This window comes from Epinephelus lanceolatus, chromosome 24 (genome assembly GCF_041903045.1).
Source record: "Epinephelus lanceolatus isolate andai-2023 chromosome 24, ASM4190304v1, whole genome shotgun sequence".
Taxonomy (NCBI): Eukaryota; Metazoa; Chordata; class Actinopteri; order Perciformes; family Serranidae; genus Epinephelus; species Epinephelus lanceolatus.
In genome coordinates this window covers 1,047,557-1,072,596 of record NC_135757.1, presented here as the reverse complement: position 1 = coordinate 1,072,596, position 25,040 = coordinate 1,047,557, and the positions used below count along the sequence as shown (strand labels likewise).

Genomic DNA, 25,040 nt, shown 5'->3' with positions numbered 1-25,040 from the left:
TCTCATTACGTCATAAAAACTGACTCGTCTTCAGTTCTGTGCCGTTAGTGTCCACAGTCATACCTGTAAATGTTAGATGTTCTGTGGGGTGTATGGATTCAAACAGTCAGGCTCCAGGCCTGGATGGTGTATCAAACATGCAGGATGAACTGGAACCTGGTTCATTACTCCAAAACCTAATGGGTAAAAAAGACACATTGATACTGTTTCATAAGTCAGCAAATAAAGACTCAGGAGACAACATCACTGCAGAGAACAAATACTGATCCAGGAAGTAACATTTGTTTTACTATGAAACTGTGATGCATTGGTACATGGTACATATTGTAGATTACAAACACAAGGTGAAGATGATTTTAAATGTTAGTAGAATGGTTTCAGTAAACATGAATGCTAAGAATTCTGAATGTAACCAGTTATTTTTATTCATTTGTTTTTGCTTAATACAGAAATCTGTCATCTCAGCTTTAGCTTTAGCCTCAGCGGTGTTGTTTATGCCAGCCTTCCGGAGGTGAAGTCAGATAAGGTAAGGATTTCAGATCACGCTCTAAGCGTTGCAGCAATCACAACAGACTGAGCAAGCTGACCAATCAGAGCAGACTGGGCTGCTGGGGAGGCGGGACATAAGCCCAAACACAGCGTTTCAGACAGAGGTGCTGCAGCAGTGAGCAGTATAAGACAAATAATGTGTATTTTGAACATTAAAGCACATAAATCTGTTCCACTAGACCCCTTTATATCAATATGACCCTGAAAAAAGCAAAATGGTCCACTTTAACACATATGGACCAGGAAGAGACTAAAAATGACCACAAAGAGGTGTCTGGACACTACCTCCCTTAACAGCCTGCGCCTTGATCTGGCTGGTTAGCATTAGCCAATGGGGAGCGCTCTGCACCTGGAAGCAATGGAGGCAAGTCAAAGTTGTCCATTTGCTGGCCGATTGGGGGGAGCAGCCGACAGGGAAGGATGACAGTCAGCTGTATTGAGACGCACCTAGGAAGATGGAGAAGTCAGATTTCCCAGAGCTTGAGGTTAACTCCACCTCCAGCTTGAGCAGCTGGAGGTGGAGTTAACCTTGGTGGTGTTTAGGGCTCCCAACCTGAATCCAAGGCTCTGGGATGGAAGGAGTCGAGCAAACTTGGGTCTTAGGTTTTGCTCCAAGGCGGAGCCAGCTGTCCTCGTCTGGTGTAAAGAGGCCTGTAGAGTGGATCGCTTCACCTCCAGACCACGAACACAGGCTTCATCACTATGACTGCCCATGAGGGGGGAGGTGTTCTGACTATGCTGTTGCTACAGATGTTAGATCATAGATTAACTTGTTCTTCTCCCCGAGTTCCACTTTCAGGTCGGCAACCAACACACAGCCACCTTCATTAACAAGACTGCTTTATCATGAGCTTGATTAGAATTATCTCCAAAACAAAAAACAAAAACCCTGAAACTGCTAGCCTAGCCGCAGGCTAAAGACAAGGCATAGCAGGAGTCAAGGTAAGTTAGTCAAGGAAAGGATCAATACTGTTTGTTTTCATCTCTTGTTAATTTTTCACTGAGACCGGTGTTCAGTTGTCCACAAGTGCCCTCTGCTGGGCCTCACTGGGCTCAACACATTGTGACTTTGCTAGCTTGGGTGTAGCCTCAGAAGAAACAAACCCTGTTGGTGTCTGTGAGCTTAAAATGAAAGCGCTCGACTGTAACATCTCAGTACCTGCACTCATTGTGGAAGGCCGGGCTGATGACTCGGTCATGGGAAGCAATGTCATAAAACATCTGATTCATGTGCACAGTCTCAAAGCTATGCCCTGTCTGCATGTGTGTCTCATGATCCATAAAACTTTATCATTTATTTATTTATTTTTAACACAAAAACCTTTAAACTTTGTTACTGGAATTGTTTAAATATAAACAAGGAGGTTTTTGTGATGATTTATCAAATGTAAATCAGACATACACACCTCAAAATAATACATTAAATATAATGTGGCTACAGGCATTTGGCTCTTTCATATCAAGTATTTATTGAGGATATTTACTGCTGTGCATTTCACAATGTTTTAGAACAACTGGTTATTAGCAGAAGAATGAGGTCCATTCCTGACATAAAGTCACTCAGCTGGTAACTGGCCAACACAGATTTTCACCTGTATAAAGCAACCAAAATAAAGTTGTTGTTTTTTCTTAATGAGGAAAGCTAAGATAATTGTCATATTAAGACAAAAGAGATGAAAAAAAACCCATCAAAAAATACCCATATTAACATTTTTTCAGTGTATCAAACATTTTTTTAAAAATATATCCTTACTTTAAAATATCATCAAAGAGTCATTTTTCTCAACCTTTAAAGGGTTAGTTGGTGCCGTGCACTGTATTACTCCACTGGCTGGACTTCTTACAAAAACTCGGGAAGAAGGCAATTAGCAACGAAGACGAAGTGTTAGTTGTGTCTTCCATAAATCTCTGACAGTCTGACCCAAACAGACCTGTGGAGTAATACAGTGTGCAGCAGCAGAGGAAGAACACAGAGGTTTTGTTGTTAAGATAGAGCAGTCTGACAGCGAGGTAAGGCACTGAAAAAATCTACAATATAGCATCCTCTCAGACTGATAGGTGAGCCTCTTTTAAGATGGCTAAACCACGTTTTGATATCAACCCCCGTCCACAGCAATGTCACTGAGCTTCCCTGTTGGGACTCCTGCCTGCTGTCCCAAACTGGGGGCAACCTGACCGCCATCTACTGACTATAAATACATACCTCATACAGCCCCACTTCATACATCACAAACTATCCCTTTGACTAAACATTCATCCTAAAATAACAATATCACCAAGTACAAAAAGATCAATTCTGCCGACTCATAATATTGATAGAACAGTTATGGCTCTGTTTGTTTTGCCACATTACAAAAATAATTTATTCGTGATCCCAACAGAACAATCTGATGTGGGGTGTCGATCACAAATATGAGCACCATGAAAGTATAGTACCTCCAGAACAAGAGATACAGTCACATGCAAAAGTGTATGTAGACGATGAACTTATCTCCAAAAGGCATGAAGTTAAAGCTGAAACATTTCTTCAATAGTTTAAGTAGGATAACTTTTTAATTTCAGTCTTTTCCAGTTTCAAAATTACAAAAAAGGAAAAGGGCCTGAAGCAACAGTTTGGGCCCCCTGCATGGTCAGTGCTCAGTAGCGCCCCCTTCTTCTAAACACTTCCTGTATCCAGCTCAGAGTCTTTCAGTTCTTGTCTGGAGGATTTTCACCCATTCTTCCTGCAAAAGGCTTCTAGCTCTGTGAGATTCTTGGGCCGTCTTCATGCTCTGCTCTTTGAGCTCTATCCACAGATGTTTAATGATGTTTAGGTCGGGGGACTGTGAGGGGCGTGGCCAAACCTTCAGCTGGCTCCTCTTGAGGTCGTTCATTGAGCTTTGAGATTAGCATCACCTGGCTCTTCCTAACGATGACTGTGAACAAGCCAGAGCCCTAACAACCTGAGACCCTGGTAACAGTTGTCTGAGAGCTCAAATGTCTTGGGGTGCCCAAACTTTTACATGGTGCTGCTTCCCTTTTTCACACTAAATTGTACAAAACAAAAATAATACACTGATCTAGCATGTTTCATCTTTACCTTCATGTCTTTTGAAGATCAGTTTATCTTCTACTCACTGAACTACTCACAGTAAAAGAGTTTTTGGCCAGGGGTGCCAGAACTTTTGCAGCCAGTGTCATGATCTCCATATAATTATTATCAAACATTGCTGGCAGCTCTTGGCCTCCATATAGACTGACTACCTCAATCACAGTCTTAGTACTCGAACTGCAGTGATACTTTCATTTTTAACATGAAACATAAGACAGTTATTCTCTGATGAGCACAGTTCCAGCACGCTGACCACCAGTTCACCACATTTCAAACTTGTGTTTGTCAAAGCATGTTCTGTCCACAATCTTGTTCCCGAAAAGTCTGAAAAACACCAAAGCAGAGACAGAATAATATGTGTAACAGTGTTCATTCGACTGATGTAAAATTAGGAATGATCTCTGTGTTAGCCTATGATATCTCTATAAATGCTTACCTCACAGTGTGAATGGAGGGGTTGGTGGAGACCAGTTGGAGTAACGTGTCAGTTGAAGCATCAGTGACGTTATTGTGACTCAGACTGTAAAGAGTGACACAGAGGTACATTTATTACTGTACGTTCTATCAGCCGGCTGCTGCTGGAGGCAGAGCAGGTACCGTCCAAGCACACGTTATGTTCACTTGTGTTTCAGTCTGCTCAGACCAGCTCGTCACGAGACACCTCAGACCTCTCCAAAATCACTACAGCAACAAAAAACAACTTATGTTTTGCTTTTGCTTCTGCAGTCAGTCAAAATCCTCTGGTCATCACCAGGTATGTGCACCGTATCATCTCTAATGAAGCACAGCTGAGTATCTGCAGTAATTATTTCAGTTTTCTCACACTGCAGCATAACTGACCGTTCTCTACACATAGAGCATGTCACAGAGGAGAGCTCTAAGAATTTTAAACCGACAAATTATTCATAAAATCACAAGCTCTCACATGCAGAGTTTTGATGGAATATAAAACTGTACAATAAATGCATGAAGTCAAAAAATAAGTTGCTTTCAAAGTTGTTCCAAATAAGAGTGAGTCGGCGTGAACTAAGAGGAATTTAGATGTTTAAGAAAAACAAAGTTTAGAGCAAATGCAAAACAGAAATGTGTAACATTAAAATGAGTGAATTTGTTTTGAAAAGGAAATGAAAATGTGTAAAACGCTTTTGTAAATATTTAAAAAATAAGATTATCAAAAAATACAAAACTGAGGGATGAACACTACTGTGCATGTCTACGAATTATTGTTCAGGACTTTTGGTTTACAGTGGCCTGCAAAAGTTCAGGGATCCTTGGTCAAAATTTATTTTGCTGTGAAAATGATTACCTGATCTTCAAAAGGCATGAAAAGGTGTCATCAAAATGTACAATTTTAGAGTGAAATACAGGGAAGGAGCACCGTGCAAAAGTTTGGGCACCTCAAGACATTTGAGCTCTCAGACAGCTTTTCCCAGGGTCTCAGACCTTAATGAGTTTGTTCACAGTCATCGTTAGCAAAGGCCAGGTGATGCTAATTTCAACTGACTCCTGAAACCTTGTCCCAACAATCAGCAGCCATGGGCTCCTCTAAACAGCTGCCTAGCACTCTGAAAACTAAAAGACCTGATGAAGACTAGAAGAAGATAGCAAAGTGTTTTCAGGGAGCTGTTTCCTCAGTTGGTCATGTCAGTAAGAAATGGCAGTTAACAGGAACTGTGGAGGTCAAGCTGAAAACTCTCTGAGAGAGCTGCTCGTAGGATTGTTAGAAAGGAAGAGTGGTGGTGCACTGTTCTACTGTGCAGACACACCTGGACAGGTATGACCTTCATGGAAGAGTCATCATTAGAAAACCTTTCCTGTGTCCTCACCACTAAATTCAGCATAAGCACAGGTATGTTTGGACAGAAAATACGGGGGTGGATGGATGATGCTTTGGGCTTGTGTTGCAGCCAGTGGCACGGGGAACATTTCACAGGTAGAGGGAAGAATGGATTCATTCTGGAAGCAAACATCACAGCATCTGTAAAAAAAGCTGCAGATGAAGAGAGGATGGCTTCTACAACAGGACAGTGATCCTAAACACACCTCCAGATCCACAATGGACGACCTCAAGAGGAGCCAGCTGAAGGTTTGGCCACGCCCCTCACAGTCCCCCGACCTAAACATCATTAAACATCTGTGGATAGAGCTCAACGAGCAGAGCATGAAGACGGCCCAAGAATCTCACAGAGCTAGAAGCCTTTTGCAGGAAGAATGGCTGAAAATCCTCCAAACAAGATCTGAAAGACTCTGAGCTGGATACTGGAAGTGTTTAGAAGAAGGGGGCGCTACTGAGCACTGACCATGCAGGGGGCCCAAACTGTTGCTTCAGGCCCTTTTCCTTTTTTGTAATTTTGAAACTGGAATAGATTGAAATTAAAAGTTATCTTGTTCAAAATATCTCAGAAATGTTTCATCTATAACTTCATGACTTTTGGAGATCAGTTCATCTTCGACTTACTTACCTTCTCACAGTAAAAGTAATTTTGACCAGGGGTGCCCAAACTTTTGTATGACACTGTATATAATATACATACTATAATATATACATACAGTCTGCATGAACTTGCTTTGGTTTGTCGCTGTTCAAAAGTAACGCCATGTTGTGAAGGCTGTCAAATGGTTATTTTTTGAAATCATGATGAATCACATTTTTAATCATATGTTTATAATTCCATTATTTTACATTTCAAAACAGTTTTGAAGTTCATGTTAACGATTAACAAACACCAACTGTCACCTGAGAGAGCAGTGTTTGCGTCCCGTAAAATTCTTAAGCCAAACCCTGTTCTCTTTTTGAGACTGTATGTAAACGTTACATTTCCTGAAGTGCATCTTGAAAGAACTTGACATGGTGTCGAGTACCTTGCACGTAGTATGTGGACTTGGAAAGTCCATGACCATATTGATATTCTTAAAGATTTACACTGTTCCAGATGAGAATGTCCAGTTACTGTAGGATTATTTCCTCAGTTAATGTGACAGGGCTTGAACTTTTCAGGAGTTTCAGTTTAGTGTCTGATTCATACAGTGTCAAACTATTGTCCCCCGACAGTATGACACACGCCTGGTCACAACATGTCAACCTGAAGACACCTCCTTGTTACATAATATACTTGTGTTGTGGTGTGTCTGTGCAGTTACACCTCAAAACACTGTTAAATGGTGGGGTTTCTGTGAAGTGCTGTAAAGTTCGACTTAAAGATTAAACATGGCTTCATAGAGACAGTTTCAAACACAAATCAGCTTCACTGTAACTCGCAGCATTCATGGACAAACACTCGTCTTTAACTGGACGCATTTTCCCCACAAATACAACATGCTAACGTTATTAGCACAAGACGTTTTACATTGTATAATTTAAAACTACGGTTCAAAACATGGAGGTTCAGGCTGGTTATTGTCAGTTTTGTGTTAGTTTGTGTGTTACACATCAAGAGGCCTGATGTATTTTGCTATTGAGGTTTAGGCATGGAATATCCTGTGACACATATATAAGGCATCATGACAGTGAACAGACTTGAGTGTTTATCTTTGAAGGAACATTGTCCTCCAGAAAGCCGTCTTGCTGTCGTCTCAGCTCTTTAAACTGTGAGGAGCTGACATTACCGGCTCTTTTTAAAGCGCACACAGACTCGACCTGTTGCTGTAACAGATTCTCAAATACTCACTCCAGGACTTGTACTTTGTGCAGATGTGCGCTGAGTGTGAGCAGCAGCTGGTCAGTGAGCCGACAGTGACTGAGGTCCAGCTCTGTCAGCTCTTCACACGAGTCCAGCATCAGGGCCAAAGCTCCACAGGCCCTCTGATCCAGTGTGGAGTGACTGAAGTCCAGCTCTCCACCCAAGGCTCTACAGAGGGACACTGCCCGTCTCACTGTGTCCCTCTCACTGTTCACAGGAACCAGGGACACCAGCTGGAGGAGGACAGCTTTGCTGGCTCTGAACAGGAGAAACAGAGTAAAGAGCAGACTGTGACGATGCAGAAACACAAATGACAACAACCTTCTTCTCTGGTTGCAGGCATTTCATGGTCTTCCCCACCTGAGGCGGACTCTGTTTAGAACAGGAAACAGCAGGTCCAGTCCGCTGTCCTCCACCTCACAGTCCTGCAGGATGACCTGTGTGTCCTGGCTGCTGTGTCTCAGGATGGCAGAGACGGCCCTGCAGTCGCCAGCAGTCAGACTGAGGGTCTCACTTTGATCCAGCTCCACACAGGAGGAGCAGGAGAGATCCAGCCTGTGCTGCACAGTCCTGAGCAGGTCGACTGCTGCCCCCTGCTGGACGTCAGAGGCAGCACAGCAGTGGACCAACCTCAGCAGCAGGCTCCTGTCAACACTGGAAGGAAAAATTCAATGAAGATTTTAATAAATACTAGAACCATATAGTTTCACTGATCAGTTACCAGAATGTTCTGCAGGTTCAGATTTACTCCAAATAAAAGACACAAATAATGTCACTGTAAAACTTCAAAAATAGCCCGGGCTATTATCACGTACATCAACAGGCCTGTATTCAGGAGAGGCCTCTAGTTCCTTTCAAACAAACTGCAGCTCAGCAAAGATGGGAAATACAATCAAATTGTTTTTAAACCAGTAAGAACATTATTTGTTTAAAAATGAGGCTTCAGATAATATATCAGTTATGAATCATGAGGGCCCGAGCACCAAGCAGTGCGAGGACCTTATTGAAATGCAAGGAATTATTATTATTTGATTTGATTTAGCCCCGAGAGAGAACACTTCAGAGTCAGGACACTAAGGCACCGAGCACCTGGCATACTGACACAACTCCACTTCATCCTGTTAAAACAATATTCATAACTTAGATTAATTTTTATGAAAAACTCTTGATTCTTTTGATCTGAGGACCCGTACGCACTAAAGGAATATGACTAACTTACAGGGTAATCAAGGAACCGACACATATTCTGACTTTACGACAGCTTCAGAGGAAACGTAGGGAGTCACCGTGTTATTTTTCATGTCTCTTATTTGCCATGCTTTTAAATCTCAATGAATTATGGTCGCCTTTGTGTTCATGTTTTTAGTAAAATGAACTGATGTCTGAACTGTGAAAAATGTAACTGAGCTAATGATGTGTAGCATCTTCATATTGCCAACATTTTTAAACATTTATATTTGTATGCACACTCTTAGCAACTGACTAAAGTTAGCTCAAGTCAGTAGCCAACAACCAGTTTTATACATCCAGAGAACTTCTATAAAAATGAGCTGCTTGGCAACCAGACCAGGCCTCTAACTGAGACAGGCCTAAGTAGGGAAGTAAATGCCTGTCGGGGCCTTTAACTGAAGTTTTTACAGTAATTAAAGGATAATTGTTATTTGAAAATTATAATCGTATTATCACAGCTTTTGTCATCACGTTAATGGAGACGATCTGTGAACATGATGTCATCACTTACAAGCATTCTGAATGGTCAGGAAACAAGCAGTCAGATGATCAGACAGGGTAGAAACAAACCTTGCAGTTAGACAAAGTAATTTAGAAGACAAAACAAAGGTAAAGTTATGACCCAAACATCCGTCACACTAAAAAGACAAACGTCCTGTTTTAACGTTGTCCCACTGTACTGACTGCTGTCATGCATGTCTGACATCTCAAGGCTCACTTTCAGTGTGACTTCCACATAAAGTGGTTTAAAAGTGTTGGTTTGTTTCCAACCTGTCTGATTCCTCGTGTTTGTTGACCCATCAGACTTCTTTTCAGCTCCATGCTCACAGGTCTCAGCCGTTAACTTGGTGAGTACATTGTGATTATAACTGATAGAGTGACAGACAAAACTACTACGAACCAATCATATATGTATATTATACTAATGAAAGAAGACCCATCCAGGGCACCAATGTCTGACCTGAGCTGAGAAACTCTGTCCAGTGTAAAGAGGATGGACTCTGTTTCCCCTGCTGGTATGGAGCTCCACAGGAGGTTTAGTTTAACTCTGACACTGTGTCTGAGGGTGAAGAGCAGAGCAGCACAGTCCACTGAGTCCATCTGTCTGCAGCTCAGGTTGATCACATGATCAAATGACCTCAGTAAACTGGGTATAATGGGACTGGCACGAGCTTCATAGATCTCTCTGATGGCAGTCAACACAAAGCTGGGACTGAGCCTGAAACCAGGACACTTTGTTTAGTATAAAACAAGTCACAACAGCAACACATGGAAAAGAATAAATAGGACAAACTGTAAAGTGATCACCTTTTAAACACAATCCTGTCCAGAAAGGGAAGCAGACGTGTGATGCTCCTCTGTAAGAAGCTGTTCTTCCTCAGGTTCACAGTGAAGGTCTGAGATGACGACTGCTGCAGCAGATAGTGAAGAAGCTCCCAGTTCACACAGCAGGAGGTGAGGTCTCCACCGACCTTACTGAAGAAGAACTGGGTCAAGTGCTTGTCCTGGATTTCATAGAGGAGGAAGAGTAGCTGCTGGAAGATCTCCTCACTCAGTCTGCAGATAAAAATGTAAGAATATATGTCAGAAATTAAATGAATACATTTTCATTCATTAGTATGTGTTTATAAGGCTCAGGAAAGACTTTTACTTGACTGTCAGAGGGCCATCATGAAGCAGCAGTGGAATGACACCCTGAGCAGGAACACAGAACTCAGTCAGGTCTAACCGTCTGACTGTCCAGTATCTCAGCAGGGACGCCACATTACTGACAACCTTCAACAACACCCTCTCTGATGGTTTGGCTCTCTGAGGGGAGAGAGAAAGCTCTTCGACAGTCACCGGACAGACCACTCTCCCTCCTCTTACCCATCGACACAGGAGCAAGGCCATGTTATTGGAAAGCCTGAAAATGAAGACGACCGTGAAAGAAGCAGTCCTGACATTAATTATTGTCACCACGCACTAAACATTCAAACTGGACAAGACGGTAATATCAGGAGGAAAAACAGTAATTATATGAATCTGTACCTCAGACTGTGAAGACGTGTTGTACGTCTGAAGAGGACGGAGGCTCCTCTGACAGATATCTTCTGTGGTGTGAGGATGAGATTCACATCCGATCCACAAAGAACGAGGACTCTTCCCACAGTGCGGCAGGTGTTCAGGTGCAACTCCCCTGTTAACAGCAGACTGAACCCCAGCAGCTGCAGCAAAGAGACCAACTGCTCGGCCTCCTCTCTGGATCTCACAGAGATTAATGTGCACACCCTCTGGAAGAACTCTGGACCACAGCTGAGACACAATAAGTATGAGACATATTGTATTAAAAATCATTGAATGTACAATGTAATTCAACAAGGATTAGACTTTGAAAAAACACACACATTAGGACAAAATAGTCCATTTCTATGTGTGTTATTAACTGTGATGATATTTTGCTGTAAAACAGTGAGAGAGACCATCACTGGTCCTGAAGAAGAGCTGAACTCCTCATCATCAACACAATGTTAATGGTCTCTGTTGCTTACATTGCTGGAGCTTGTTGGATCACATCATTATAGCTGAGTCTCTCTTTACTTTTTACTGACTCCACAGATGACTGATGAAAACAGCCTCAAAGTAACAACCTTGGTGCTTGATGGAGTAAACACAAATCAGTTCATGGGAGATGAGCAGCACTCTGTCACAGTGTTGCTGAGGGTGTTTGACCTGCACACAACTCTGGGTAATTTAGGAATAAGTACATCTGGGTGCATGGAATAAAGACATGCCATCTATAAAACTAAACACAGTGACAATTGAAAATGTACCTTCACCTTAAAACTACCTGTGAGCTGCTGTAGATGTAAGAACACAACTTGACAAATGTGCACTGAAGTCACATGAAGAACAATTCATTTACCTGAGCTGTGAGATATAAGGCAGACACTGTAGGAAGCTCCTCACTTCACTCTCTTCATCTGACCAGTCTGTCAGCTCCACTTGTTTCTTCTCTGATTGGAGTTTCAGCACTTCCAGGAGGATGGAGGTCTTTCTCTTTGAGAGGTCTATGACCCAGACTGCAGGAGCTGACTGGAAAACTGACTGTACTGATGGAAGGACACTCAGGCCTGTTTGAGTCTCATAGTCCTTCAGGTGAGAGCACAGATCCAGCAGGAAATCACTCTGATATTCCTTATCATCATCATCAGACATGTCAGTCAAAGGGAATCTCTGATATGTGCACACTGATGATAACAGCTCCAGTATCTTCTCTCCTGTCTGCTGTTCTCTCTCTGCTGCTGCACAGAACAGATTCCCACAGAGCTTGACTGCACCTGAGCCTCGACACCAGGGATTGAAACTGCAACAAGAACAGAACATTTTGTCATGATTTGATGTTGACAACAGAAAAAGAGCCGTGCCTCACTGATACAGAGTGTATCTGCTAAACACCTACAAATACCTGCTAATTAGCATAATACAGTAAAATCAATCAACCTATGGTAATGTAACAGTGCTTTGATGGGGCTGTATGTGGACTTTGAAAGACTCTTATAAAATGAACATACTGATCATTTGTTTGAAGGAACCATTTACATCATGCTCTAAAGGTGTATCCTCACCTCTGTAGTAAAACACATTATGTTAGACTGATAAACTGATCCTGAATCAACAGGTTGGCTGAAAGGCAGACTTGACCCACAAGTTTTACCATCATCTTGTAAAACTATCAAACTTCATACAGTACTAGAGGAACAAAATGAAGAGCTCTCATGGTAAACTGATCTCATCTTGATGACATGGAGATTAATTACAATATTGCTCATAAACCACCTGAATAAAATGCTCTCAATCACTCCTCTAAATCATTCATCGTTCAAACATCCTGCTCACTTACACTTCAGTTATTGGCTGAAAGGAATGTTTGATCCACATTATTTATGAATCAGTTAGCTCCAAAGCCTGAAATACTGGACCACAAGTTGTTATCTGCATCACTCTGTAAAACTCTGTAAAACCTGAAGAGGAGCAGTGAGGCATAATTAGCATCTGCAGGGTTAACTCCCTCATGTCTCCATGACATGGTATTTTGTTTGAAAGGATAAAAAAACACTTGTGAATAATCCTTTCATTCACTCCTCTGGATTATTCTCTGTTCAAACATCCTGCTCAGTCACTGCACATTGATTGGCTCTCCTGGAATCAAATCAGCCAATCAATCAGCAGCCAACCCAGCTTTCATGACCAATCACATTTTGTGACAGAAAATGTTTCAGATTCAGTCTTCAAAAGGTGAACAACTTCAAAAATGTCTTCAGATGACTCAGACAGTAAATGCAACACTAACACATGGATGTCCTTAAAGAGGAACCATCATGTGTGGCTATATTTTAATGCAAGAAACTTCTGCTTCATCTCTGAGAATATTTAACTGTTAAACAAAGAAAGAACATCACTGGTCCTGAAGAAGAGCTGAACTCCTCATCATCAACACAATGCCTTTGCCCAAGCTCTTTGATTTCTTTAGTAAAGGTGTCCTTCAAGTCCGCAAATAATCTCTGCATCTCAGTCTTCTCTGTCATGGTGAACGCTGCCTTTGAGTTCTGCTCTTTCTTTTCAGCTTTTAGTTTAACAGACGTTGTTGCTCCTGAACGTAGATTCATTCCTCATCAGAGGGCTGTGTTTTTGTATTTTGTTTTCTCTCTTATTTCCAGGTTTTAACCATTTTTTCGGGGATTGGCGACGGAGCTAAATCACGTTGTGGCTGCCATTGTTCCTTCACCTGTCTCAACCTTGGTGCTTGATGGAGTAAACACAAATCAGTTCATGGGAGATGAGCAGCACTCTGTCACAGTGTTGCTGAGGGTGTTTGACCTGCACACAACTCTGGGTAATTTAGGAATAAGTACATCTGGGTGCATGGAATAAAGACATGCCATCTATAAAACTAAACACAGTGACAATTGAAAATGTACCTTCACCTTAAAACTACCTGTGAGCTGCTGTAGATGTAAGAACACAACTTGACAAATGTGCACTGAAGTCACATGAAGAACAATTCATTTACCTGAGCTGTGAGATATAAGGCACACACTGTAGGAAGCTCCTCACTTCACTCTCTTCATCTGACCAGCCTGTCAGCTCCACTTGTTTCTTCTCTGATTGGAGTTTCAGCACTTCCAGGAGGATGGAGGTCTTTCTCTCTGAGAGGTCTATGACCCAGACTGCAGGAGCTGACTGGAAAACTGACTGTACTGATGGAAGGACACTCAGGCCTGTTTGAGTCTCATAGTCCTTCAGGTGAGAGTACAGATCCAGCAGGAAATCACTCTGATATTCCTCCTCATCATCAGACATGTCAGTCAAAGGGAATCTCTGATATGTGCACACTGATGATAACAGCTCCAGTATCTTCTCTCCTGTCTGCTGTTCTCTCTCTGCTGCTGCACAGAACAGATTCCCACAGAACTTGACTTCACCTGAGCCTCGACACCAGGGATTGAAACTGCAACAAGAACAGAACATTTTGTCATGATTTGATGTTGACAACAGAAAAAGAGCCGTGCCTCACTGATACAGAGTGTATCTGCTAAACACCTACAAATACCTGCTAATTAGCATAATACAGTAAAATCAATCAACCTATGGTAATGTAACAATGCTTTGGATTATTCTCTGTTCAAACATCCTGCTCAGTCACTGCACATTGATTGGCTCTCCTGGAATCAAATCAGCCAATCAATCAGCAGCCAACCCAGCTTTCATGACCAATCACATTTTGTGACAGAAAATGTTTCAGATTCAGTCTTCAAAAGGTGAACAACTTCAAAAATGTCTTCAACTCAACTCAACTCAACTAAACTTTATTTATATAGCCCTTTAAAACAGCCACGGCTGAAACAAAGTGCTGTACATAAATAGACAAAGCAACACAGGGACATAAAATAATTAACAGGAAATAAATACTAAAATAATTGTTTATTGTTTTTAAAATAATTTAAAAACAATAAAACAATAAATAAAACAAACCATAAAACATAAAACAAACCTTCAGATGACTCAGACAGTAAATGCAACACTAACACATGGATGTCCTTAAAGAGGAACCATCATGTGTGACTATATTTTAATGCAAGAAACTTCTGCTTCATCCCTGAGAATTAGGGTTGTCAAATTATCGCGTTAATTGTGAATAATTAATTACAGCCATATTTAACGCACTATGTTTTTTGATCGCGTTATCTAATTTTTAATGTCTAACTGTACTGTTTCTGTATGCCACAGAGTTGCCTTTCATAAAATCCGCCTGTAGGCGTACGATTGGGCTTCTTTGTGCTTGAGTTGTGGGAGAGCTGCAGCGCTACAGAGCAGAGCCCAGCATCAGCATTGATGACAGTCCCCTGCAGTGGCCGTCTGCTCACTCAGGGGCCTATGAAAAGCTGTCCGCCCTAGCACGCAAGCATCTGACCTCCCCGGCAACCTCCGTGCCTTGTTTGCCGAAAAATTTGGGACAGTCCTGAAATCCAAGCAGTTGTCCTGAATCCTGAATCCTGAATCCTGCCCTGATTGTCCCGAAAATGACACTAGAGCAGAGTCTGGAGGAGTTATTGCCTGATAAAACATTAAAAACTGATCATGGTGGTTGAGGTGTCATGCAGCTCCCACCGGCTGCACATTGGCTGCAGCAGTTCCTACATGAATTATGGGTGTTGTAGTTTGAAGAAGAGAAGAGAGTAAAGTTGCAGCCACAAGGACAGGGAAAGCGCAGGCAGCCACAAGAAGGAGTGATTTGCACGTTGCAGTGCAGCCTCTTGTTCTAACTGTTCAAAACTGTTCTATAAACTGATACAGCTGTAACCAATGTACCAGGTGTCTTTTATTTTGTCAGCTTTTATTTTTTATCAAGTTTAAAGGACAAGTGCACTTACACTGATCACTTCCATGAAATAAAACCAGAAATTGGAAAAGAGGAAAAGAATTTAGAAAATTGTTAAAATAAAATTAGGGAACTGATCACAGATGTGTTGTTTCTGTGTGTTTTTACATCTATTGTTGCGTTAATCTGCAGCTATGCTTTAAATGAAGCTGACATGTCATGACAGTCAAGCACCCCCTGGTGGTCGAGACTGAAGGTTGCAGCACTCTTTATCGGGACTAATCTCAAATACAATAGAATGTAATGGCTAGGTGTACTGCATCTGTGATCAAGTGTGTTATTGTTGAAAACAATAAATATGACTTTATAAAACCACTTTTTGTAATATATATCAATCTACTGATCATCTGCCACAATAATGTAATGAATTTAAATGAAATTATAGCTGCTGCGCAGCAATGTTTCGGGGCCGGGCAATTTTAGGCAAAATTAGGCAATTCTGAGCAACAAGCAGAGTGTAGGAAGATGAAAGAAAGGTGGCATTCTAAGCATAAGAGACTATGCTCTATCTCACTGAGCTAATTAGCAAGAGACAACTCTGCGGTATATATGTTTAAAACTTCTTCTAGCTCATTGTAGGAATTCTACAGCTGCAGTGATCAGTCAATAAATCAATAAGTCAAACACATAATTAATCCACAACTATTTCATGATGGATTGATTGTTTCAGGCATCAGTGTTGGAGTTACCTTCGCAAATCTTGCTTTCTCATGGTTTTGGACCTTTAGTCAGACAAAGTGAGATGTTTGTGGATGCCAGATTGGAATTGGGGAAAGGTAATATGAATTTTACATAATTTTATAGACAAACATTTAATATAGAAAATAACTGGAATGCTAACCAATAATGAAATGATTCAAAGCAGAAATAGGCCTATTTGTAAACTTGTAAATGCACCATTACAGCTTCATTTTAAAAGGAAATCAACATTATCTTTCAGCAGCAAAACTGTACAAATAAAATAAAATTAGGCTAAGCAGAAAAAACAGGGAAAAGAGACGAGGGATAACAGGGAAAAGTGTTGATAAAGAGTATTTGTCTCTCCGCGAAACTGCCTGGATCATAATTATATTAACCTTAGTAGTCTCTAATCCACATAGCATGATGCCTGAACATAGGACTTTCACATTAGAACGTCCGTTCTGCCTTAGCTGAGGCTTAAACTCACAACTTCTGAGACTGAGGTCCGTCTTCTATCTCACTGAGCTAACTGGCAAGTGACAGTTCATGTGTGGCTTCACAGATTGACTAAGCCAAGCATCAGGGTGCCAGACAGTAGCCATCCATGCCATGGAAAAGCACATTTCAAAGTGAAAGTTCCAAAGCTGTAGCACATATGGTTGATTTGTTATGAATTTTCAAAGTTTTGACATTTAGAGGCTGCTGTAGCGCCACCATCAGGACTATTGTCTGGTGTTTCCAGTTGAGGACATCTTGCATGGGACTGGACCTTCATGAAAAGTGTGGGTAAATTTCTCATATGGTAATGTTGCACGAGCTGAGGCTTGAACTCACAATCTTCAACACCAAGAACAATGCTCTATCTCACTGAGCTAATTGGCAAACAGAAATGTCACATGTAGCTTCACAAATTGATTAAGCCAGTCACCTGTGTGCAAGACAGCAGCTGTTAGTGTGTAAAGGCAGATTTCAAACGGCTGTCAAATATTCAGTTATTAAGACAAAAATCCGAAAATCCACAAATTGCATCTAGACAGCATGGAGATGTTGGTAATTTGTTTTTAACAATGATTTATTGGCTCCATAAGTGAAAAACTGATGTTTAAAAATGCCATTTTTACATTGACTCCAACTGTTCACATTAGAGCGAAATTCAAAATGCTGTCAAAAATTCAGTTTTTGAGATAAAATTCTGATATTTTCCAAACATCATCTACCATGACTCTAGAATTTTGTCATTTTTTTAATGAACATTGAAAATGTATTTAGCAAGAATTTGCATGTATATGTTTACAGTACCGTTTACAGTCAAACATTTTGATGCACTGTAGGCTCAATTTTTGATAAATCAAAAATCTGTGTGGATCATTTGTATAGGACAGTCTGAAGATGCTCTGTAGCAAGTTTGGTGTCAATTGAGCAAAAATTGTGGGAGGAGATAGGTTTAAGAAGTTTTACAGTTTTTGAAAAAAACAGAGTGATGAACTTCATAATTTGCAACAGGTTTCAGTGTACAAAAGTTTTGTCAGTATTGGGGCTACAGTTTGGTGAAAGTTGCAAATCTGTAGCACATACGGTTGATTTGTTGTGAATTTTCAAAATTTTGAACTTTAGAGGCTTGCTGTAGCGCCACTATTGGCCTGTTTTTGCAGCTGTGGCAATCTGGCATGAGACTGGACCTTTGTGCAAAGTTTGGTCATTTTTCGCGCGTGGGAAGTATGATTTCCTCGGAAGAAGAAGAAGAAGAAGAAAATGCAGCAGAACAATAGCGTCCTGGCGTTTAAGTATAGTTGAAGTAGTTTAAGTATCTCGGAGTTACTTTAGACCCAACTCTAACCTACAAAAAACATGTGAAAAAAGTAATCAGAACAGCTAAACTCAATCTGAGCAACTTCAGACAAATAAGATCTTGTTTAACTGAAGAAGCAGCAAAAATATTCATGCACTCTATGATATTTTCACATATTGAGTACTGCTCCATAATCTGGTCACTGACGGGTAAAACAATACTCAAACCTATTGAGTCTCTCTATAAAAAAACTGAAAACTTTTGACAAAAAATCTTTCTCCTATCATCATTGTGATATTCTAACACGCCATAATCTACAGAGTTTTGACAATCTCATTACTTTCAAACGTGCATGTTGTGTGTATAAGATCTTGAACGGACTTGCACCCCCACCCTTGAGTCAGTTTTTGAAACGTAAATCCACCAACAGTACCAACACTAGAGCAACTACAAGAGGAGACTGTGAAATCCCATTTAGGCGCACTTCCTTCTCACAGATTGCTCTATCAGTCAGAGGCAGCAAAATCTGGAACAGCCTGCCAACCTCCATGAGAGACTGCTCTACCTTTCAAATTTTTAAAAGGCATTTGAAAGACTGGCTCAAGGCAAATCAGACCTGTAATCACTGTTAACTGACTGTATATAGCCCCCCATGTCACTGCACATGACCCCCCCTGGACATGTGCAGTGACATGGGTAAATCTGCACCTCATGATAAACACCACAGCACTTTACAAATGTACCACCCTCTCAGTCACTCTTAGCACACTCCAACAAGAAATCCTGTTCTGGTCTCTGCATTGCTGCACCTTCATTCTATCTGTCCACCTTCGACAGCTCATTTCTCCCATTCCCCTCCCACTCAAATTCAACTCAACTGAACCTTTACAGTGAAAACTGTTGTGAGCACTGCAGCACTTTATTACTTTACTAACTATATTCATATGATACATTATGTCAGTGATCATCTGCATTATGTTGCACTGTATGTATTGGTTTCGTTGTGTTTCTCAATCCATCTTAGCACAACTCCAACAAGAAATCCTGTTTTGGTCCTTGCATTGCTGCACCTCCATCCCATTTATCCTCCCGACAGTTTCATCTCTCCCAATTTAACTTAATGTAATTTAATTAAATTTACACCTTTACTGTGACGACTTTTATGGGCACTGCAGCACTTTATAACTTCATATATCACATACACTATGCCAGTGACTCATGGACTTGCATTGTTTCGTCTATTCACTATCCATAGCCTCTCGATCAACTATTTTGCACTGTATCACATTGCACTGTACGTATTGGTTTTTCGTTGTGAATTATTGTCTCTGTTTGTTTTTTGTTTTACATATTACGACTTGTGTGTCCCTGTGTTTGTATTTTTTTAATGGCCTGAGGTCTTTTTAACATCATGCCGGAGGACTGAAGCTGAAAATTAGCCTTTGGCTAACACCGGCACATTTACAGCAATGTTCATTAATGTGCACTGTCCTCTATAAATAAAAATGAAAAAAATGAAAATGAAATTTTGAGATGAGATTAAAAAGGAGATTAATTAGATCTATTAATTACAGATCATAATTAATTAATCTCTCCATTGTTTTAGTCTCGACAGCACTACTGAGAATATTTAACTGTTAAACAAAGAGAGAACATCACTGGTCCTGAAGAAGAGCTGAACTCCTCATCATCAACACAATGTTAATGGTCTCTGTTGCTTACATTGCTGGAGCTTGTTGGATCACATCATTATAGCTGAGTCTCTCTTTACTTTTTACTGACTCCACAGATGACTGATGAAAACAGCCTCAAAGTAACAACCTTGGTGCTTGATGGAGTAAACACAAATCAGTTCATGGGAGATGAGCAGCACTCTGTCACAGTGTTGCTGAGGGTGTTTGACCTGCACACAACTCTGGGTAATTTAGGAATAAGTACATCTGGGTGCATGGAATAAAGACATGCCATCTATAAAACTAAACACAGTGACAATTGAAAATGTACCTTCACCTTAAAACTACCTGTGAGCTGCTGTAGATGTAAGAACACAACTTGACAAATGTGCACTGAAGTCACATGAAGAACAATTCATTTACCTGAGCTGTGAGATATAAGGCACACACTGTAGGAAGCTCCTCACTTCACTCTCTTCATCTGACCAGTCTGTCAGCTCCACTTGTTTCTTCTCTGATTGGAGTTTCAGCACTTCCAGGAGGATGGAGGTCTTTCTCTCTGAGAGGTCTATGACCCAGACTGCAGGAGCTGACTGGAAAACTGACTGTACTGATGGAAGGACACTCAGGCCTGTTTGAGTCTCATAGTCCTTCAGGTGAGAGCACAGATCCAGCAGGAAATCACTCTGATATTCCTCACTATCATCAAACCTGTCAGTCAAAGGGAATATGTGATATGAACACACTGATGATAACAGCTCCAGTATCTTCTCTCCTGTCTGCTGTTCTCTCTCTGCTGCTGCACAGAACAGATTCCCACAGAGCTTGACTGCACCTGAGCCTCGACACCAGGGATTGAAACTGCAACAAGAACAGAACATTTTGTCATGATTTGATGTTGACAACAGAAAAAGAGCCGTGCCTCACTGATACAGAGTGTATCTGCTAAACACCTACAAATACCTGCTAATTAGCATAATTCAGTAAAATCAATCAACCTATGGTAATGTAACAGTGCTTTGATGGGGCTGTATGTGGACTTTGAAAGACTCTTATAAAATGAACATACTGATCATTTGTTTGAAGGAACCATTTACATCATGCTCTAAAGGTGTATCCTCACCTCTGTAGTAAAACACATTATGTTAGACTGATAAACTGATCCTGAATCAACAGGTTGGCTGAAAGGCAGACTTGACCCACAAGTTTTACCATCATCTTGTAAAACTATCAAACTTCATACAGTACTAGAGGAACAAAATGAAGAGCTCTCATGGTAAACTGATCTCATCTTGATGACATGGAGATTAATTACAATATTGCTCATAAACCACCTGAATAAAATGCTCTCAATCACTCCTCTAAATCATTCATCGTTCAAACATCCTGCTCACTTACACTTCAGTTATTGGCTGAAAGGAATGTTTGATCCACATTATTTATGAATCAGTTAGCTCCAAAGCCTGAAATACTGGACCACAAGTTGTTATCTGCATCACTCTGTAAAACTCTGTAAAACCTGAAGAGGAGCAGTGAGGCATAATTAGCATCTGCAGGGTTAACTCCCTCATGTCTCCATGACATGGTATTTTGTTTGAAAGGATAAAAAAACACTTGTGAATAATCCTTTCATTCACTCCTCTGGATTATTCTCTGTTCAAACATCCTGCTCAGTCACTGCACATTGATTGGCTCTCCTGGAATCAAATCAGCCAATCAATCAGCAGCCAACCCAGCTTTCATGACCAATCACATTTTGTGACAGAAAATGTTTCAGATTCAGTCTTCAAAAGGTGAACAACTTCAAAAATGTCTTCAGATGACTCAGACAGTAAATGCAACACTAACACATGGATGTCCTTAAAGAGGAACCATCATGTGTGGCTATATTTTAATGCAAGAAACTTCTGCTTCATCTCTGAGAATATTTAACTGTTAAACAAAGAAAGAACATCACTGGTCCTGAAGAAGAGCTGAACTCCTCATCATCAACACAATGCCTTTGCCCAAGCTCTTTGATTTCTTTAGTAAAGGTGTCCTTCAAGTCCGCAAATAATCTCTGCATCTCAGTCTTCTCTGTCATGGTGAACGCTGCCTTTGAGTTCTGCTCTTTCTTTTCAGCTTTTAGTTTAACAGACGTTGTTGCTCCTGAACGTAGATTCATTCCTCATCAGAGGGCTGTGTTTTTGTATTTTGTTTTCTCTCTTATTTCCAGGTTTTAACCATTTTTTCGGGGATTGGCGACGGAGCTAAATCACGTTGCGGCTGCCATTGTTCCTTCACCTGTCTCAACCTTGGTGCTTGATGGAGTAAACACAAATCAGTTCATGGGAGATGAGCAGCACTCTGTCACAGTGTTGCTGAGGGTGTTTGACCTGCACACAACTCTGGGTAATTTAGGAATAAGTACATCTGGGTGCATGGAATAAAGACATGCCATCTATAAAACTAAACACAGTGACAATTGAAAATGTACCTTCACCTTAAAACTACCTGTGAGCTGCTGTAGATGTAAGAACACAACTTGACAAATGTGCACTGAAGTCACATGAAGAACAATTCATTTACCTGAGCTGTGAGATATAAGGCACACACTGTAGGAAGCTCCTCACTTCACTCTCTTCATCTGACCAGCCTGTCAGCTCCACTTGTTTCTTCTCTGATTGGAGTTTCAGCACTTCCAGGAGGATGGAGGTCTTTCTCTCTGAGAGGTCTATGACCCAGACTGCAGGAGCTGACTGGAAAACTGACTGTACTGATGGAAGGACACTCAGGCCTGTTTGAGTCTCATAGTCCTTCAGGTGAGTGTACAGATCCACCAGGAAATCACGCCATTTATTTTTGAGAGGGAATCTCTGATATGTGCACACTGATGATAACAGCTCCAGTATCTTCTCTCCTGTCTGCTGTTCTCTCTCTGCTGCTGCACAGAACAGATTCCCAAGGAACCTGATTTCTTCTGAAGGTTCTGATAATTGAGGCACGAACCTGAATAAGGAATTTAAAAAAAAACAAAAAAAAACCCAAAAAAAAACGCATTAGATACTTTTAATTAAAATAGAACCAATCAACTTTTCTCCATAAGAATGACAATGACAGAGTGACCATTTACCTGAGCTGTGAGATATAAGGCACACACTGTAGGAAGCTCCTCACTTCACTCTCTTCATCTGACCAGCCTGTCAGCTCCACTTGTTTCTTCTCTGATTGGAGTTTCAGCACTTCCAGGAGGATGGAGGTCTTTCTCTCTGAGAGGTCTATGACCCAGACTGCAGGAGCTGACTGGAAAACTGACTGTACTGATGGAAGGACACTCAGGCCTGTTTGAGTCTCATAGTCCTTCAGGTGAGTGTACAGATCCAGCAGGAAATCACGCCATTTATTTTTGAGAGGGAATCTCTGATATGTGCACACTGATGATAACAGCTCCAGTATCTTCTCTCCTGTCTGCTGTTCTCTCTCTGCTGCTGCACAGAACAGATTCCCAAGGAACCTGATTTCTTCTGAAGGTTCTGATAACTGAGGCACGAAACTGAATCAGGAAGTTTTTTAAAAAAAAAACGCATTCGATACTTTTAATTAAAATAGAACCAATCAACTTTTCTCCATGAGATGTGTTCAAATTTAAATCTGCATACAGAGAAATGTAAAAATAGATAACAGAGTGACCATTTACCTGAGCTGTGAGATATAAGGCACACACTGTAGGAAGCTCCTCACTTCACTCTCTTCATCTGACCAGCCTGTCAGCTCCACTTGTTTCTTCTCTGATTGGAGTTTCAGCACTTCCAGGAGGATGGAGGTCTTTCTCTCTGAGAGGTCTATGACCCAGACTGCAGGAGCTGACTGGAAAACTGACTGTACTGATGGAAGGACACTCAGGCCTGTTTGAGTCTCATAGTCCTTCAGGTGAGTGTACAGATCCAGCAGGAAATCACGCCATTTATTTTTGAGAGGGAATCTCTGATATGTGCACACTGATGATAACAGCTCCAGTATCTTCTCTCCTGTCTGCTGTTCTCTCTCTGCTGCTGCACAGAACAGATTCCCAAGGAACCTGATTTCTTCTGAAGGTTCTGATAACTGAGGCACGAAACTGAATCAGGAAGTTTTTTAAAAAAAAAACGCATTCGATACTTTTAATTAAAATAGAACCAATCAACTTTTCTCCATGAGATGTGTTCAAATTTAAATCTGCATACAGAGAAATGTAAAAATAGATAACAGAGTGACCATTTACCTGAGCTGTGAGATATAAGGCACACACTGTAGGAAGCTCCTCACTTCACTCTCTTCATCTGACCAGCCTGTCAGCTCCACTTGTTTCTTCTCTGATTGGAGTTTCAGCACTTCCAGGAGGATGGAGGTCTTTCTCTCTGAGAGGTCTATGACCCAGACTGCAGGAGCTGACTGGAAAACTGACCGTAATGATGGAAGGACACTCAGGCCTGTTTGAGTCTCATAGTCCTTCAGGTGAGTGTACAGATCCAGCAGGAAATCACGCCATTTATTTTTGAGAGGGAATCTCTGATATGTGCACACTGATGATAACAGCTCCAGTATCTTCTCTCCTGTCTGCTGTTCTCTCTCTGCTGCTGCACAGAACAGATTCCCAAGGAACCTGATTTCTTCTGAAGGTTCTGATAACTGAGGCACGAAACTGAATCAGGAAGTTTTTTAAAAAAAAAACGCATTCGATACTTTTAATTAAAATAGAACCAATCAACTTTTCTCCATGAGATGTGTTCAAATTTAAATCTGCATACAGAGAAATGTAAAAATAGATAACAGAGTGACCATTTACCTGAGCTGTGAGATATAAGGCACACACTGTAGGAAGCTCCTCACTTCACTCTCTTCATCTGACCAGCCTGTCAGCTCCACTTGTTTCTTCTCTGATTGGAGTTTCAGCACTTCCAGGAGGATGGAGGTCTTTCTCTCTGAGAGGTCTATGACCCAGACTGCAGGAGCTGACTGGAAAACTGGCTTCAGTGGAATGATACTTAAAAACCCTCCAGTCTTGACATGTTGGTAAAAATCAAGAAGGATGTTATGTATGCCAGTGTTAACAGAAAACAACGAGAGGAGTGTATTCACTACATTGTGAAAGCTTTCTCCTTTGTGAAGTGCAGCTTTCAGGCATAAATCCAGTAACAGCTGCTTTTCTTTTCTCTCCAGTGTCCCATGGTGTTGCTTCTGGTCCTGTAATCCTGGACCGCTAAAGGTTACCCTGAAACAGCATGATGACAAACACATGTATCAAATGATGCATGGACTGTAAAACTGCGTCACGTTAAATTTAAGCACATACAGTTTTAAACAAATAAAATGTTATCATCTTCTGTCAGCACTTTAAATTCAGCAGCATATTTCAACCACAAATAACTATCTGTGCAGGGTTCCGAAAGGTTCTTCTTGTCAAATG

General features: G+C 41.1%; 1 protein-coding gene across 2 annotated transcripts in view; it reads right to left on the bottom strand.

The window, feature by feature from the left end:
• Window positions 1-248: 248 nt before the first annotated feature.
• The window catches only part of LOC117249944 (uncharacterized), a 36,035-nt gene continuing 11,243 nt past the window's right edge, over window positions 249-25,040 (bottom strand). Inside the window, exons 6-21 of one of the 2 annotated variants that reach the window (XM_078165701.1) lie at window positions 24,420-24,845; window positions 23,856-24,275; window positions 23,292-23,711; window positions 22,728-23,147; window positions 22,184-22,603; window positions 20,039-20,476; window positions 13,604-14,041; window positions 11,456-11,896; window positions 10,582-10,845; window positions 10,202-10,456; window positions 9,859-10,107; window positions 9,512-9,769; window positions 7,681-7,974; window positions 7,309-7,578; window positions 4,077-4,160; window positions 249-3,964 (exon numbers count right to left, since the gene is read on the bottom strand). In XM_078165701.1, the coding sequence (XP_078021827.1) occupies window positions 3,901-3,964; window positions 4,077-4,160; window positions 7,309-7,578; window positions 7,681-7,974; window positions 9,512-9,769; window positions 9,859-10,107; window positions 10,202-10,456; window positions 10,582-10,845; window positions 11,456-11,896; window positions 13,604-14,041; window positions 20,039-20,476; window positions 22,184-22,603; window positions 22,728-23,147; window positions 23,292-23,711; window positions 23,856-24,275; window positions 24,420-24,845 (5,161 nt within the window). In that variant the 3' untranslated portion in view covers window positions 249-3,900. The remainder of the gene's footprint in view (window positions 3,965-4,076; window positions 4,161-7,308; window positions 7,579-7,680; window positions 7,975-9,511; window positions 9,770-9,858; window positions 10,108-10,201; window positions 10,457-10,581; window positions 10,846-11,455; window positions 11,897-13,603; window positions 14,042-20,038; window positions 20,477-22,183; window positions 22,604-22,727; window positions 23,148-23,291; window positions 23,712-23,855; window positions 24,276-24,419; window positions 24,846-25,040) is intronic. The other variant, XM_078165702.1, reaches the window with a different exon arrangement.